Source organism: Mchenga conophoros, linkage group LG13 (genome assembly GCF_057382185.1).
Source record: "Mchenga conophoros isolate Kocher_MC1m ecotype Shallow Benthic linkage group LG13, M_conophoros_male_GT1.1, whole genome shotgun sequence".
Lineage (NCBI taxonomy): Eukaryota > Metazoa > Chordata > Actinopteri > Cichliformes > Cichlidae > Mchenga > Mchenga conophoros.
In genome coordinates this window covers 10,946,883-10,961,866 of record NC_140538.1, presented here as the reverse complement: position 1 = coordinate 10,961,866, position 14,984 = coordinate 10,946,883, and the positions used below count along the sequence as shown (strand labels likewise).

The window sequence follows — 14,984 nt, the reverse complement described above, 5'->3', positions numbered from 1 at the left end:
CTCTACACACATACACACATACGCACACACTCTAGTCCAGCCTTCTTCTACTTCGCTTCCCTCTCCATGCTTTCCTCCTCCCCTCCCCCTCGCCTCTCTTGCTGTCAATGAAGTAGGCAGGGATAGTGGTGGGTGTGGGTGGCATGTCTGGATTAGCGTGGACGTGATGACTTGACCCAGACTGATACAAATGTAGAATAACTCGAGTAATGCGGTAGGTTGTGAATTTAGTGTCTGTTTTATCTGTTAAATGTGTGTGTCACAACTGAAAGTTCATAGTTCATTTAGACTACGAATGTGGTTTTAGGTGGATGTGGTTCTGTGTGCCTGGCTCTTGTGTTAACTGCTTGTTGTCAGAACATGCCGCACATGCTGCTGTATGCACAGCATTGCTATATTGCATCTTTTTACATAAGCTGTGGCCTGTTGCTGTGGAATTATTCTGCATATATGTTGTGATGTAAATGTAAGATCTTTCGCTTGAGAATATGTGGACGGTCAATATAGTCAATTAAAATAATTCTTTTTTTTTTTTTTTGTCCCTTTAGGCAGCAAACATGAGGATGGCACCCAGAGCGACTCAGAGAATGGGCTGGGGCTGCGTTTTGCCAACAGACGCCATGCTTTAGAGGAACGCCTAAAAGCGTCACACAGCCACGTGGGAGCAGGAGGATCTGGAGAAACAGGAGGGGGCAACATAACAGTCAGTGGGACCAGAACAACTGGGACTCGTACTGCTTTTATGATCGAGTTCTATGATGAGGAAAATCCTCGCAAGCGCCGGTCATATTCATTTTCCCAGACCGCACCCCTGCTGGGAGCAGGAGTTGGTGGAGAGGGACTCTGTCCTCAGCCTCCTTCTCACCCCAAGGTGTTTAGCATTTCCACCTCGGCCACAACAGCCTCAGACTCAGGTAATAAAACTCAGATTTAATGTATTTTTACACTCTTTCTATGACCAGATTTTGTTTGTCTTTTCCAAAGTAAATGTTTAAAACTATACCCATTAAATATAATAAGACATACTGGGAGTTTAGCTATTTAAGTAAAGGAATGACACAAAGGCACTATTTATCCTCTGAAAAGCATTTTATGTATGTGTGACCATTATTTTTTTTAACAGCTGTATTTCTGTGCTCTGTGTGTGTACCTTTCAGGTAAGGTCCCAGCCCCAATACCAGCTACAGTGACTGTAGGTGCCCCTACAGCTGCCCGAGTGCTTCTTAAACAGAGGTCAGAGGACCCAAGTATTGGTCGGAGCTCGGCCAGTACCGGGCTGGCGACAGGTAGCCCCACCACCCCCAGTGAGGACACATCAATTGTGGGCAGAGGTGCAAGTACAGCTGGTGTGGAGGCAGAAGACGACCACAGTGATAAAGGTACCTACACCATCGAACTGGAAAACAAGAACCCGGAGGAAGAGGAGGCCAGGCGAATGATAGACAAGGTAGCGTGGAAACATGTCTGTTATTCTGCCCCAGCTTTCACAGTACTTGAAATGAGATGTATTTAGGATCCCACATTTTTGGGCCATAAACATCACCACTAGTTTGTGATTAAAAACATATTTTCCAGAAACGAAATCCTAAACTCTACATAACAAACTGAAACAATCTGTAAGTCTGTAAAGCCTTAAATACCTAGATTGAAATCTTTTTTTCACCTGAGATGTGCTGTGTAAATAGTATACGATAAATTACAATAGTAAATTTAAATGTGGGTTATTTAAAGGACATTTGTTGCATTTTGTTGTTTGAGTCTTAATGTTTTATGTTCTGATCCCTCCAAAGTCACAAGAAAACAAAAATTATGTTTCCAAACGTTGACCATAAAAGTAGCAGTTAGAATGACAAGCATCATTTAAGGTCTCTGCAGTAACTGCAGAAAGTAACTGAGCCAACATAAACAGGCCAGAGCAAGGTTAATAGTCTGTTTATTACCTGCTTCATTGGCAGTTTTAGGGGTAGTGAGTCCTATGAGAGTACTTGGCGTTGTTGACATTAAAACAAAGCTATCCCCTTTCTGTTGCCTTTTTTGACCACCACCCATCTTCTCTGTCCCATTGGTAAAGCTAATGCTTCTGTAGTTGCCTGGAGAGACTTACTCCATCAAGGACTGTCCTGCTTTATTAAACAATGCTCCAGGGAGGCTGCGCCACCATCATCAATTTCCTACTGCTGCCACTGGTCTTATGCCATAGAGCTTTTTCATGGTCACTGAAAACATACTGGAAATAGGCAAGAAATGCACTTAGAGAGATGACTGTGAGTTAAATTTACAGAGACAATTTTACTTGCTAAGGTTAGAAAGTTGTAGAAAGGAAAGTTTGCAACTCTAACAATGGCCAGTATTTTTATTTGTCACCTAACCGATTCAGAAGTTGGGATTGGCTGCACATAAACCTTTTTTAGGAAGTCAGGTTGTTGCTGTGGGTTATTAAATTACAAGGTTATCACACAGGCCTGATTTTAACTTTACTAAATGACATCTTAGTGTGGCACTTGTCCCTTCAAGTGTTGCATGCAGGTGTTATCTTAGGAGGAGCTGTGATATAATTAGTGGGGTGTATTTCGAGGTAGTGGTAGTCTGGGCACATTACATTCAAAACTGGAAGTGTTGTTATGCTAATTCCTGTAATTAGCTGACACGCTAATTGGCACACTGCTCACAGTCTGTCCGCCTTTCGCTCTCTTTTCTTTTGTAAATAGTGCATGTGTGTCTGTGTGTGTGTGTCTGTGTGATGTGTGACTGATATTTTTTATGTCGCCATGGTACTCAAATAACCAGACCCAATTAATGCTTTATTTCAACAGCACTTACTTCTGTTTAGTTCACTTTTGTTCAGTAGGAGAACTGTTGAATGATATGTTTATAAAATATATTATGGCGGTATTTCATTTTCATTCCAAAGACTACCATTATTCTGTTGCATACAAAATGTGCATATTGTCTAAAGATTAACTGTACTTGAGCAAAACGTTTTTGTATTCTTCTTTTTTTACACATTTTTAGGTGTTTGGTGTGCAGCAGAACAAAGACTCATTGATTCTGTCAGACCTGAAAGGAGAAGGAAAAGGAAAGGAGGCAGGACAGAGTGGAAAAGAGGTAGAAAACAGAACTTGAACTGGTTATTTGTTTTTGCTTTGTTACTTTTTTATGCCCCTTATAGTATTTTTCTTCCTTTTTCTGTCTTTGATTAGCTTTTTTATGTTCACCTATAGATTAGCATGTTAAAGTACTGACAATAGCCTCTTAGTCCAGTGTCATATAACAGACTTAAGATTCATGACTAAGCTTCATATTGTGTGTCAGAATAACTCTGATGGCACTTACTCCCTAAGCCTGTTCGTGGGAGTAGGCAAGTCCTCCCTACGAGTGACCTAGATCATACTAAGATGAGGAGAGACATGCTCGGCCCTTTAGGCAGTTTTACAAGAGGGAGGGGACAGCGTGTGTGTGCAATGACAGCCTTTCTGTCTGTTCTTCTGTCTTTTATGCCCCCCTGTCTGGGTGATTTATATGTATTTAAATAACACACAGAGCATATAGCAAACTGTTATTTTTTTTAATATCAAATAAAAATGTAGTGAAATATCTTCATCCTTACAGTCTAACTCAGTTCTCTCATCATTTATATACTTTAATGGCTTTTAGATATAGCAATTGTTGTGATCTCCTGGGTATTTTTTGTGCCACCATTAAGTTAAGTGAGCTCTATTGTAATTTTCTCAATCCTGTTTTCTTCCCTGTTGTGTCCTCCCAGGCTCTCCCTGGTGATTCTAGCTGGGTCTCTCAGTGGGCCAGCATAGCAGCCAATCACACAAGAACAGACCCAGAGGGTTCAGGAGCAGAAACAGGCAGCTTCCTCCACAAAGAGAGAGGTAGATACTATTGGAAACTCAGTTTTTAAACACAATATGTTTTCATTTTTAAAACCTTGATATGCTAATTATTTCAAAGTAGAACTAGGACTGAAAATCTTTTTTTTTAATTTCATGCAAACAAAAGAAAAAAAAAAAGAATCACAATTAAGTTGTTTTTTCTTATAGGTGCTAATACTGTTGAGTCTGGTGCCTCCCTCAGCAGAGGCGAATCCTCCTCCAGTCTGACTGACCGTAAGCGTAGGACCCTCCCTCAGCTCCCTGTGGATGACTCCCGGGCTAAATCCGCTACCCAGACTCTGAGGTCAGAGATTGGGGAAAAGCAGGATACTGAACCTCAGGAGAAAGAGAACAAGGGAGACGGGGAGTCCCCGACTCCCATGGAGAACAGCGAAATGACTAGTAAACGGAAACAAAGTTCCACCTCCTCTCCATCTAAGGCTTCTCTCCGGACCTCTGGAAGCACTGAGAGGAGGAAGAAGTCAGAGGAGAGGAAAGGAGGAGGAGCAGGAGCAGGAGAAGGAAGCGAGAAGTCTGGAAAGCCTCTAGTCCGCCAGGGCAGTTTCACAATTGAGAAGCCCAGTGCCAGCGTCCCTGCCGAGCTCATCCCACGTATAAACAGAGGCTGCAATGGACGTGAACGCAGTGATTCTGTAGGCAGCATGGATACTGCAACTCTCCTGAAGGACACTGAAGCTGTCATGGCTTTCCTAGAGGCCAAACTAAGAGATGAAAACAAACTAGATCAGAAAAGTAGTAAAGCTGGCATCACTTCTCAGGGTTCAAGTTCAGCCCTCCTCCCTCGGACTGACTCTATCTCTCCTGAATCAGATGTGGACACAGCCAGCACAGCTAGTCATGTGGCTGAATCGGCAGATAAGAAAGCAGCAGCCAGTGTACAAAAACGGCGTTCCCTCAGCAGTATGCACCGGGAGAAAAGCAATATGAGCACAGCTTCCAAAACCAGCATCACAAATCCCAGTGCTCGTGAACGGTTGGAGAGAAAGACTAAAAGCAGGCCAGTCGAAGCAACGACCCGGACTGATGCACGTCGCTCTGTTCAGCCATCTTCTGCCTCCTCCAGAGCACGGCAGCCCTCGGCAGATCTCACTGATGACGACCAGACTTCATCCTTTCCCATCTCCGACATCCTCTCCTCAGACCAGGAGACCTACTCTGGACCTCTGGGGCACTCAACACACGGACGCGGCTCAGATGATGTCTTGCAATCCAAACTTGATAGGTCTGCAAAGACATCTGCCAGTGGTTCTTCCAAAACCAGCCGGACTCTTCATGCAGCCACAGCCTCCTCCTTGAGCAAGCAAGCCTCACTGCCTCAGCCACGACCCACAAGAGCTTCTCTTCTCCGTCGTGCTCGACTGGGAGACACATCTGACACGGATCTAGCTGATGCAGACAGGGTGTCTGTGGCTTCTGAGGTGTCCACCACCAGCTCCACCTCAAAACCGCCATCGGGCCGGAAAGGGATGTCACGGCTGGATCTGCTGGCGCAGCCACGAAGAAACCGTCTGGGCTCCATCTCAGCCCGCAGTGACTCTGAGTGTACAGTGACCCGAAGCTCCACCTCTTCACCCCGGCTATCATCAGAGACTGCTCTGCGTCTGGGCTTGCGCTCATCAACACCCACGGAGAACAAGCTGACACCCAGAATGAGAGCCAACAGCGTGTCCAAACTGAATGAAGCCAAAAGCAAGACCACTACAGCGGGATACTGCTCACCAACAGGTGAATACATCTACTCCAGCACTGTTGTCTGATTGATTCAGATTTTTTAGTTGCACAGAGAAAGGAAAAAGTAGAATTCTAGTTTTAGCTGTTCATTTTATTTTTGTTTTGACCTAATTATCAGTTTCTTTATAAAAAAGTATGACAAAGTCTAATTACATCTACATCATTGCATACCTCACATGTCAGTGTGTAAACATCTGTGTCCAAACATTTCCACCGTGTTGTGATGATTTGGTGCATTGGTTTTCATTATCCAGAGAGCTTTCAACCCGAACCTCCAGGTGGTGATACAGAGGAGGAGCTAATGGGTACTGTACCAGGACTATAGAGCCTAACTAGACTGTGTATGTGTGTGTGTCTAGTGTGTACAAGTGTGTGTCAGACCTGGGTCACAGGAATAGAAGGTTGAGCTCCACAGGATCTGAACTGTGTTACTGCAGCAACTCAGTTTTAAAAAATGGCGCTGCTTGCATTTAAAAGTTAAATGAAAACAATGTATGTACGTTGAGTAGCTTCTTTGGCAAAAATTGCCACATACAAAAATGCAAAGGCTTAGTAAATCACCAGTAAATGTCAACGTAAACTACAATGACCCAGCTCTAGCATATTTGTATTGTTAACGTCTCCTACCTAAAATCTGCTGTGATGAGGACTCGAATGCTCTACCCATACTCTTACTGCGTCAAATCTGTAGTTTGGCCCTATATCCCATGCTACATGCAGCCTGAAGTGCACCTTTTCAGAGGTTTCCTAGTTCTGTTTTTGTAGTAGTATGTTGTATTATATGTAATTATTAATTAGCACAAGGTTAAAACTGCCGTGATGCAAATGGTAACAGGATTTGTTTGTATCTAGATTGGTTACTGTGCTGATGCAGTAGCTAGATTTTTACAAGTTTACCATGTTTTTTAAATGCTTTTATAGATTCAGTGAATTCAATCATATTCAATTCCAATATGATCAGCCGAGTGTCACTCCTGATAGCAAATCAATACAGTCGTATCAGCTCTGTAAAGTATACAAAAATTTTTTATAGCAGGTATAAATGCTAACAGCGATGTATTAAAGATTAAGCTTCACTTCTATCCAAAGATCTGATATTTGATCTCCAACTCTGTGATTATGTGGTCCTGGCTCCACCTTGTGGAGAATTTACATGTAGAGCAGGGGTGTCGGACCACGTACAGTCCACTTTGTGGCAAAAAAAGAAATCTGTCAGCACGACTCTTTGCGTTTAAGTTATAAGACGTGCAGAATTACAGAAGAAGTTCTGGTAGGTCTTTGCTCAGGCTGTCTCTTAATTTTAAAGCAAAAGGTTTTTTGACCATTATTTGACCATTTATTTTAGTCCTATTGTAAAAAACCCTGAAGGTTTTATAGTTGATAGTGAAAAACATGGAAATTTTCTTTCATTTAACTGTTGAGCGAATACCTAATTACTTTGGTGTTGTTTATGCCTTCCTTTACTTGGTCCTGAATTAGAGTCTTTGCTGGGCTGATTCTAGCCCTCTGGCCTTATGTTTGACACCCCTGATCTAGACACTTCCGCTCTGAGAAGACTGGAAGAGCACTCTGTGTCATCTCATCATGGCACAGTTACAGTACATTAATGGCTCTGGTGTGTGAGCATTTTGAAGCAGGTTAACATACACTAACATGGTTCTAACAAGATTTGTTAACTTGTTGGATGCTTTTGTTGGCAGCATGGGCCAAGAGCTTTTCAATAAACTCAACTAGTGTTTCTTTTTTTGTTGTTGTTTTTAATTATGTTTTTTAAACTCCAAACATTGCTGCATCAGTCCATACAACAACTAAGCAAAGTTGCAATAATGATAGTATTCCTGAAATACTTGGCACCACTAACGCTTCTTATTCTCCCATCGTTTTTTATTCAAGCCCAGCAAGGCAGTTCAGTAATCAAGCTTATCGTCGTTGCCTTTGAGAAATATCTGTGTTTGTCAACAAACAAGGAAGCATCCATTCTCCTCTGCTTAACATTCATATTTTGTCAGATCAGAGCAGAATCGGCTGCTGGCTTCCTCAGAAACAAAGCATCTCAACTTTACAACACATTTATCTGTTTTATGAATAACTGATATTTTTGACTGAAAGATGACATTTCTCATGCACTTCTATCATAGTGTCCAGCAGCAGCAGGTGGAGACGTCTGCCACCAGAGTACGGTTCCACCTCGGAGGAAGAGTTCGGCTCCAATCGCAATTCTCCGAAACGGCCCCACGTGCGGCCTCATCACATCGTCCCACACCGCAACTCCAGACTCGGCGCCACTGTGAGCCCAGTTGGGGTGACGGGCCCAGGTGGAGTGGGGATCAAACACCGCATGAAAGAGCAAGAGGAGTACATCAGGGACTGGACAGCACACAGCGAGGAGATAGCCAGGTACTGATCCACACTGAACTGAGTGAAACTGAGCTTTAATGGTTTAACGGTTTTGTATATGCTGTTCTGTGTATGCAGGTTTCATGTGTTCATGTGGCTGTTTATCCCGAGTCCTAAAGAACCCCGTCTGATGGTTAACAGGTTATTCCCCTGTGTGCGCAGGATCAGCCAGGACCTGGCTAAGGACTTGGCCATCTTGGCTCGTGAAATCCACGATGTTGCCGGCGAGATTGACTCAGTCAGCTCATCCGGCACAGCACCCAGCACCACAGTCAGCACCGCTGCCACCACTCCAGGATCGGCCATTGACACTCGGGAAGAGGTAGGCCCTGCACGTCCTACGCAGCCGGATATACAGGACAGCATGAAAAAGGTGCCCATTTTTCTTCTTCTTATTGCCTTATTGCGTGTGTTTCCATTGCACTCTTCCATCTTAATGTTTTGCTTTCATTTAAAAAAAATGCCTCTCTGCTGCTTCTTGATCTCACCTGCTGTGTGGTATTCACGTATTACAGTCCCATGCACTCCACTTTCATTTGTTTATCCTTATTTTGACCAAGAGAGTATTTTTTTTATTATTTTTCTACTATAAGACTAAAAACCGACTTTCTTTGGCTAAACAGTTAAAAAGCTTCAGAGCTGCTTAGCTTTTACTGATAGAGTTTTTCTTTCATTTCCCATGAATTCTCACATACTATGTTAAACTAAAGTAGAACAACACCGAAGTTCTACTTTCGGTTCAAAACTTTGACATCCTTCTTCTCTCCCTGCTCCATCTCTCCCCCTCTTTGCCTAGTTGGTTGATCGGGTGTTTGATGAGAGCCTCAACTTCAGGAAGATCCCACCTGTGATTTCAACTAGTAAGCCACCAGAGATAAACGGTAAACCAGCAGAGCTCCGGCCCCGTGCTCCTGACAACTTGGAGCCTCGAGCTTTAAGAAGACGCACCTGGAATAGAGAGGAGGTGAGAGGCAAACAAGAACATATGACACCAAATTTCTGGAAGCTGCATTGCATTCAGCAGTCAGCTTAACAGTCAGTTTCTTCTTCTGTGTGCATGCAGGCCGTGTTAGACAGCCTGCTGCTCCATTCAGTTTCCCAGCTGTCCACCAAGATCAGGCACTCCATTGACAAAACAGCAGGAAAAATAAGGTGAGTATACTTGTTGATATAAGTACCATTAGCATTTAACAACATATCTACAGTGCCTAACTCTAACCCATTGATCCTGAATACAAACGTGACCTGTTGTACAATGTTTGCTTCCAGGATTTTGTTTAAGGATAAGGACAGAAACTGGGATGAAATTGAGAGTAAACTAAGATCAGAGAGTGAAGTACCACTCCTTAAAACTTCCAACAAGGTGCGTAAATTCATCTGTCTGAATCATATCGAGTGACAAACAATTCCCAGTGTTAAGTGAACCCAATCGTTTTACTTCCTAATCATTTTATTTCCACCCTCCATTCACAGGAAATTTCTGGTATTCTGCTTGAACTGAAGAGAGTCGAAAAGCAGCTTCAAGGTAAATTATAAATGTGAACTCGCTCAGAGTCGTAGACATTTTCCTGCATCTCAACTCTGTTTATTTGTATTTAAAAGTTGAGAAGCACCTTAATACTAAGGGAAAAGAAATAAAAATGATGGATTTCTTTCAAATGCTGAAAATTCATCACCCTGCAAAATGGGACGGACACATATGTAGGAAATGGAGGTGTCAGAAAGATTCTCTGCAAATCTGAAATGTTTTTCTTCTTCTACACTTGTGCATGTGGCTTTTAAAGCAAGACCAGATCAAAAACTATATTTTACAATAGAAAATATACACTGGCTTTTACATGAAGCCTTTCACACACTGACCCTCTGTCTATTTCTGTGATAGTGATCAATGTGATGGTAGACCCAGATGGGACTCTGGATGCCTTGGCCAGCCTCAGCCTGACCAGCCCCACAACCCCTACAAAGCCCCAAGCCGCCAAAACAACTCCCCCCTCTGCTACCAGCCCTGGGTCGGCACCCCCAGCCAAAGAATCACTGCCGGAGATACTTCCAGGGTCTGGAGGTTCAGCAGCAGCCTCCGCCAGGGTTCAGACTTCTTCTGCCAGCACGGAGGAGAAAGCACGCGACACCAGCATTGGTTTGGGTAAATCGGCAGTCGGAGGTCTTAGCTTCAGCCGGATCCGGCCGAGCGGAGAGGAGGCCATCGCCCAGAAATAAAGTTTGGTTTATGTGAATAAACAAATGGATTGGAGTGCTAGCGGCTGGTGATCCATGTAGAAACATTCAAACTGTTTTGTTTGTTTATTTGTTTATGACAGAACAATGGCCATTCTGAGACTATACCAGTCTAAGATTATAGCATAATATAAAAAAAAAAGATCTCCTCACCAGAATTGAAGTGCTTCATCTGACGTTTAGACTCCCCTCTCTGACCCTCAGCTGATACATCATGAGTTAACCATGAACAGAAATTGACCCATGAATGAAAGACTGACATTTCAACTTTGAACTGTTCAAGCTGGCCGGCTGACATGGCGGTACCGGTCGGGTGCTCTCTCAGTGGACAGATTTCTGTGGGCGTACAGTCTCCTCCAGTCCTCTTGCCTTCTCCGTGTGTCTGGACCCCTTCTACACTAAGGACATGCCTTAAAACATATCCTCCATAGTAGCAGCATGACCCCGTATCCCTTCTACTTCAAAGACTTTTAACACTTTCATGACAGACTGCATTGTAACGTAACACTTGCAAAACATGTTCTATTTACACTAGAACAAAATACAACACACTGCAATAATTTATTAGCTCCACGCCAGTGCAAAGAATATTTCAGCAGCCTTAAATAACCACCCCGACAAACCACAGTCATAAATAGACATGCTTTATGCCAGGAACTGCCAAATTGCAGATGTTTTATATATTTCCGAATTGTAACCGTCCATCGAGCCGTCTCTCAAACTGATTTGCAGTGCCTCCCCATCTGTCGGTTCACCTATTTCTTGTTCGCCTGTTATGTTCCCCTCTGTCCTCCCCATTTTTTCCTCCTTGTAGCTGGAAACATGTTTGTCAGAGCAGTAGCACATGCATGAGAGAGCAGTGTTTTCTCCCTGCAAGCTAGCGCCTGGGTTGCTCTCAACAATACTGAATAGTGGTTTTACTCAGTAGTAACAGCCTAAGGGAAACCAATGATAATCACTTACCAAAGCGAGTATGTTTCCAAACACTAAAAAGTCATCAACTGATATTGCAGTTCATCTTAACGTGATCTGGTCTGCAGTTCACCCACCTCTCTGAATGTCAAAACCCAGTCTCTGTTAGCAAATCAAGAATTCAAGAAGATTATTTATTATAACGAATCATTATTTTAATAATTGCAAACAGATATTTCTGGCCCCTGTGAGAATCTATGCCTAAGTGTCTTTATGATTTCCAATTGGCTTTTTCTCTGCTTTTTTTTTTTTCTTTCCAAGTCACAGATTGACTTCTGTTTCAAGTAGCAATAAAGAAGGTCACTGTTTAAACCACTGTTTTATATTTAGACACTTTTTATGATTTGACTTGTTCGTTTTCTTTGTGCATACAAAATCTGAACTTGAAAAAAGCTGCTGGGTTAGTTTCAATTAATGTGCTGTCAAAAGAATATAGGCACCTCACAAGAAGCCTTTTTATGGTTTAAAATATCAAGTCGTTGAATTGATTAGATAATTACAAAATAAGCTCCCCGTCTGTGAAGATTTAATGAATTTTGCTTGTGTATATACAGAAGGTGCATTGTTATCTTACTGATACTGTGGAATTTCAGTATAATTAACCTCTTACTCATTGACATTGCTGCTTTTGTAGTTATTTTATGGGGACTAACCATTTTCTGAATCTCTCTCCAGCTTATAGTCTGTGTACTAGAGTAAGACAACTTAAAGGCAAGTGTATTAGTACTTAGATGCTCATGGAATAGTGAATTAGGTACCACAATACATGTTCATTTCCTTCTCTATACCGTACTGTACAATGTTTTTCAATGCCTCAAAGTGCCCGTTTTGAAGCTGGGGGGGCATTGATTACAAGAAGAAAAAAAGACGTAGTCGTCTAAGGAAGATTTATCTGGTTTTGCACATCAGATTGTGGTGTGTTTTCATGCAGAAGTAGTCAAAGGCTGCATCAGATGAGCGATATCATTTAGCCTGATATCAGACGTGACTGCCTTGCCTCTCTGGAACTATTCTGCCTGTACAAAAAAAAAAAGAAGAAGAAGAAGAAGCCTCTAATTGTGTTTTTATTTTTTATTTTCTCCCATTTTATCAGAAAAAATATAAATTGGGGGACTGTGAATGCTAGGTACAGGCTTATTTTTTAAAACTCTACATGTGTCATCTGCTCAGTGGTCTTTGTATTTTTTTTTCTTGTTATTTTTGTAAAGAAAAAAAACCCATTTTATTTATTTTATTTTTTTTTGTTTTAATATGTTGTGGATGTTTCATGCATTTTATATTTGTTCAGTTATCTGCATTGGTTCTTACTGTTAATAAAAAAGAGCCATACACTTGTCTGTCCAATTTCATTTGACTAGGCAGTGAAAAAAAACACTCACCACTCACTACATTAGGTACACCTTGCTAGTACTGCACTTTTGCCTTCAAAACAAGGTGCTGGAAACAATTCTCAGAGATTTGAACTCATTGTGAACCCATTTTCATGATCAAGAAACTGGTGTGAGTTTTATGACAGGATGTGTTATCTTACTGGAATTGATAATCTTTAAACAGACACTCACTGATCCTGTAAGAGCAGGAATTTAACTACAAACCCTCATAGTTCCCATCAGTAACATTCATTCTCTGCCTCAATGGTCACAGTGGCTAGTTTAAGTACGTTTGCCCCATAGAAATCCACTGATGTTCAGTGAGTCCCTTTGATACATATTTAGACCTTCATAATTTTCAGGGTGCATGAGTGTTATATCTCCATCTCATTCTAAACATTTTACCAACATGTAAAAGGCATACGTCCACAAGATTTTGATTTGTTTAATTTTAATTGAAACTTGTTTTGTTTTTTTTTCTGAATAAATGTGTGAGATGGCTCTCAGGCCTCTAAATCCACGTCCAGGTTTAGGTGACTACTTGGATTAGGGGAGTATTATTTAGAGCAATGTTTGTCACTTTGGTTAATCGCTCAACTCAGGCCGTTTTTGTTCAGTCTTTTTCTAACTGAACTTTCACATTTAACATGCTAACTGAAGCCTGTAGAGTCTGAGATGTAGCTCTTTTATTTTCTGTATTGTACAGTCTGACTTAGGGGTGAATTTGCTGGGATTGGTGACTGTGTTGCATGTTTAGAATAATCTTCTTCAGAGTAGACTTTTGGTGTAAGATGATAGTGAATGAAAAAAGCTATAAAAAGCTGCTGTGGTTTTAATTTTCCAAGAGAGGTAATGCACATAATACAGAGACGAGCGCACGGGGGATATCCAAATTCTAGGAAGGCAGCCTGCTGCTGTACACAGGCGGATTCTTCTCAGTCATTGTTCTTAACAACTTGACTGTTTTCTCCAACCACACAAAGAGTGCTGTTTCCATTCTGGGAAGTCTACTCATTGGTGTAGGTAGTTCTTCAAATTACCTATATATGAGCAGCTGTATTAGCTTTGACTTAATATATGTTAAATAGTATACTTTCCTGTTTTAAAATTTATGATTACTCAAACCTTACAAATTATAACTCATCACCACTTGTGTGAACTACAAGGGTGTCATCTTTTTTTCTTTTCAATCCATTAAGTACTACCTCTACGGTGGCCCTGAGAGGCCAAACGGACTGCAACTTCAGAAAACACTTGCAAAAAGAAAAATGCTGCAAAAAGAAAAACGCTTGCAAAAAGAAAAATGCTGCAAAAAGAAAAACGCTACAAAAGCACATAAAGCACAACGGAAATAGGAAAAAAGACAACGGAAATGTTTCTGGGGAGACAATAACCGGACGGACCAGTTGCACGAACCAAAACATGTATGTATGGTTGTATCCCAATTCAGGGACTGTGGCTGTATCCCAATTCAGGGTCTGCAGCCTTAAAGTACGCATTTCAAGGCCGATTACGTCACAGCGGCGCGCCGAAGGCTGTCCCAATTCAAAGGCTGCTCGAAATGCGGCCCTGAAATGCGTCCTTAATTTCCCTGAATTTTAAGGCTGTGGCAGTGTAGACTTCGTGGCCCAACATATTCCAGAATGCATAGCGCGGCGGTGGGTGTGGATAATTTTGCCGAAAAAAACGGCGGATGAGTATGGAGCGCCAGGACTGCCATAATGAATTAATTAAATACACCATTAAATAATTAATTAAATGTGGCAATAATTAATTAAAATTGGAATTAATTAATTAAATAAATAGTTATGACACATGTAATTAATTAATTATTGACACATTTAATTAATTATTTATGTATTTCACATTTTAATTAATTATTGACACATTTAATTAATTAATTATTGACATATTTAATTAATTATTTATGTATTTCACATTTTAATTAATTATTGACACATTTAATTAATTATTTAATGGTGTATTTAATTAATTCATTATGGCAGTCCTGGCGTTCCATAGTGAGGGGCGCCCGAAGAGTAAACTTTAAGTAAGTACTGAATATTATGTCACTTATTTATGTGCAAATGTTTAATAACGAAGACCATTAAAACATTACTGTTGGCCACATGTCGGCAAAGTTATGTGACATTAGTGACGTTTGTACTAACTTGGTTTTAAAGCCTTTACTTTAAAATATACGCCGTTCAATAGCTGAGCTTAATCTTACAGAGAATGATCAAAGCTCATGTAGAAACAAACAAACAAATGAACAAAATATGTTCTCCTTCATTTCTGTCAAACAAAATTGTATGACACGTTTCCAGCTGTTAGTATCATGGTTGCTAGGCAACCTGGGCAGCGGAGGCTAGACCCT

At 41.3% G+C, this 14,984-nt stretch overlaps 1 protein-coding gene across 8 annotated transcripts in view; it reads left to right on the top strand.

The window, feature by feature from the left end:
- Window positions 1–12,568, top strand: part of cep170aa (centrosomal protein 170Aa) — a 40,024-nt gene extending 27,456 nt beyond the window's left edge. For 3 of the 8 annotated variants that reach the window (XM_085296414.1, XM_085296421.1, XM_085296422.1), the window contains 13 exons: window positions 549–914; window positions 1,158–1,447; window positions 3,013–3,105; window positions 3,764–3,881; window positions 4,050–5,627; window positions 5,888–5,938; window positions 7,772–8,030; window positions 8,172–8,403; window positions 8,827–8,994; window positions 9,094–9,182; window positions 9,300–9,393; window positions 9,504–9,555; window positions 9,913–12,568. In XM_085296414.1, the coding sequence (XP_085152540.1) occupies window positions 549–914; window positions 1,158–1,447; window positions 3,013–3,105; window positions 3,764–3,881; window positions 4,050–5,627; window positions 5,888–5,938; window positions 7,772–8,030; window positions 8,172–8,403; window positions 8,827–8,994; window positions 9,094–9,182; window positions 9,300–9,393; window positions 9,504–9,555; window positions 9,913–10,247 (3,725 nt within the window). In that variant the 3' untranslated portion in view covers window positions 10,248–12,568. The remainder of the gene's footprint in view (window positions 1–548; window positions 915–1,157; window positions 1,448–3,012; window positions 3,106–3,763; window positions 3,882–4,049; window positions 5,628–5,887; window positions 5,939–7,771; window positions 8,031–8,171; window positions 8,404–8,826; window positions 8,995–9,093; window positions 9,183–9,299; window positions 9,394–9,503; window positions 9,556–9,912) is intronic. The other 5 variants (XM_085296415.1, XM_085296417.1, XM_085296420.1 and 2 more) reach the window with 5 other exon arrangements.
- Window positions 12,569–14,984: the final 2,416 nt, after the last annotated feature.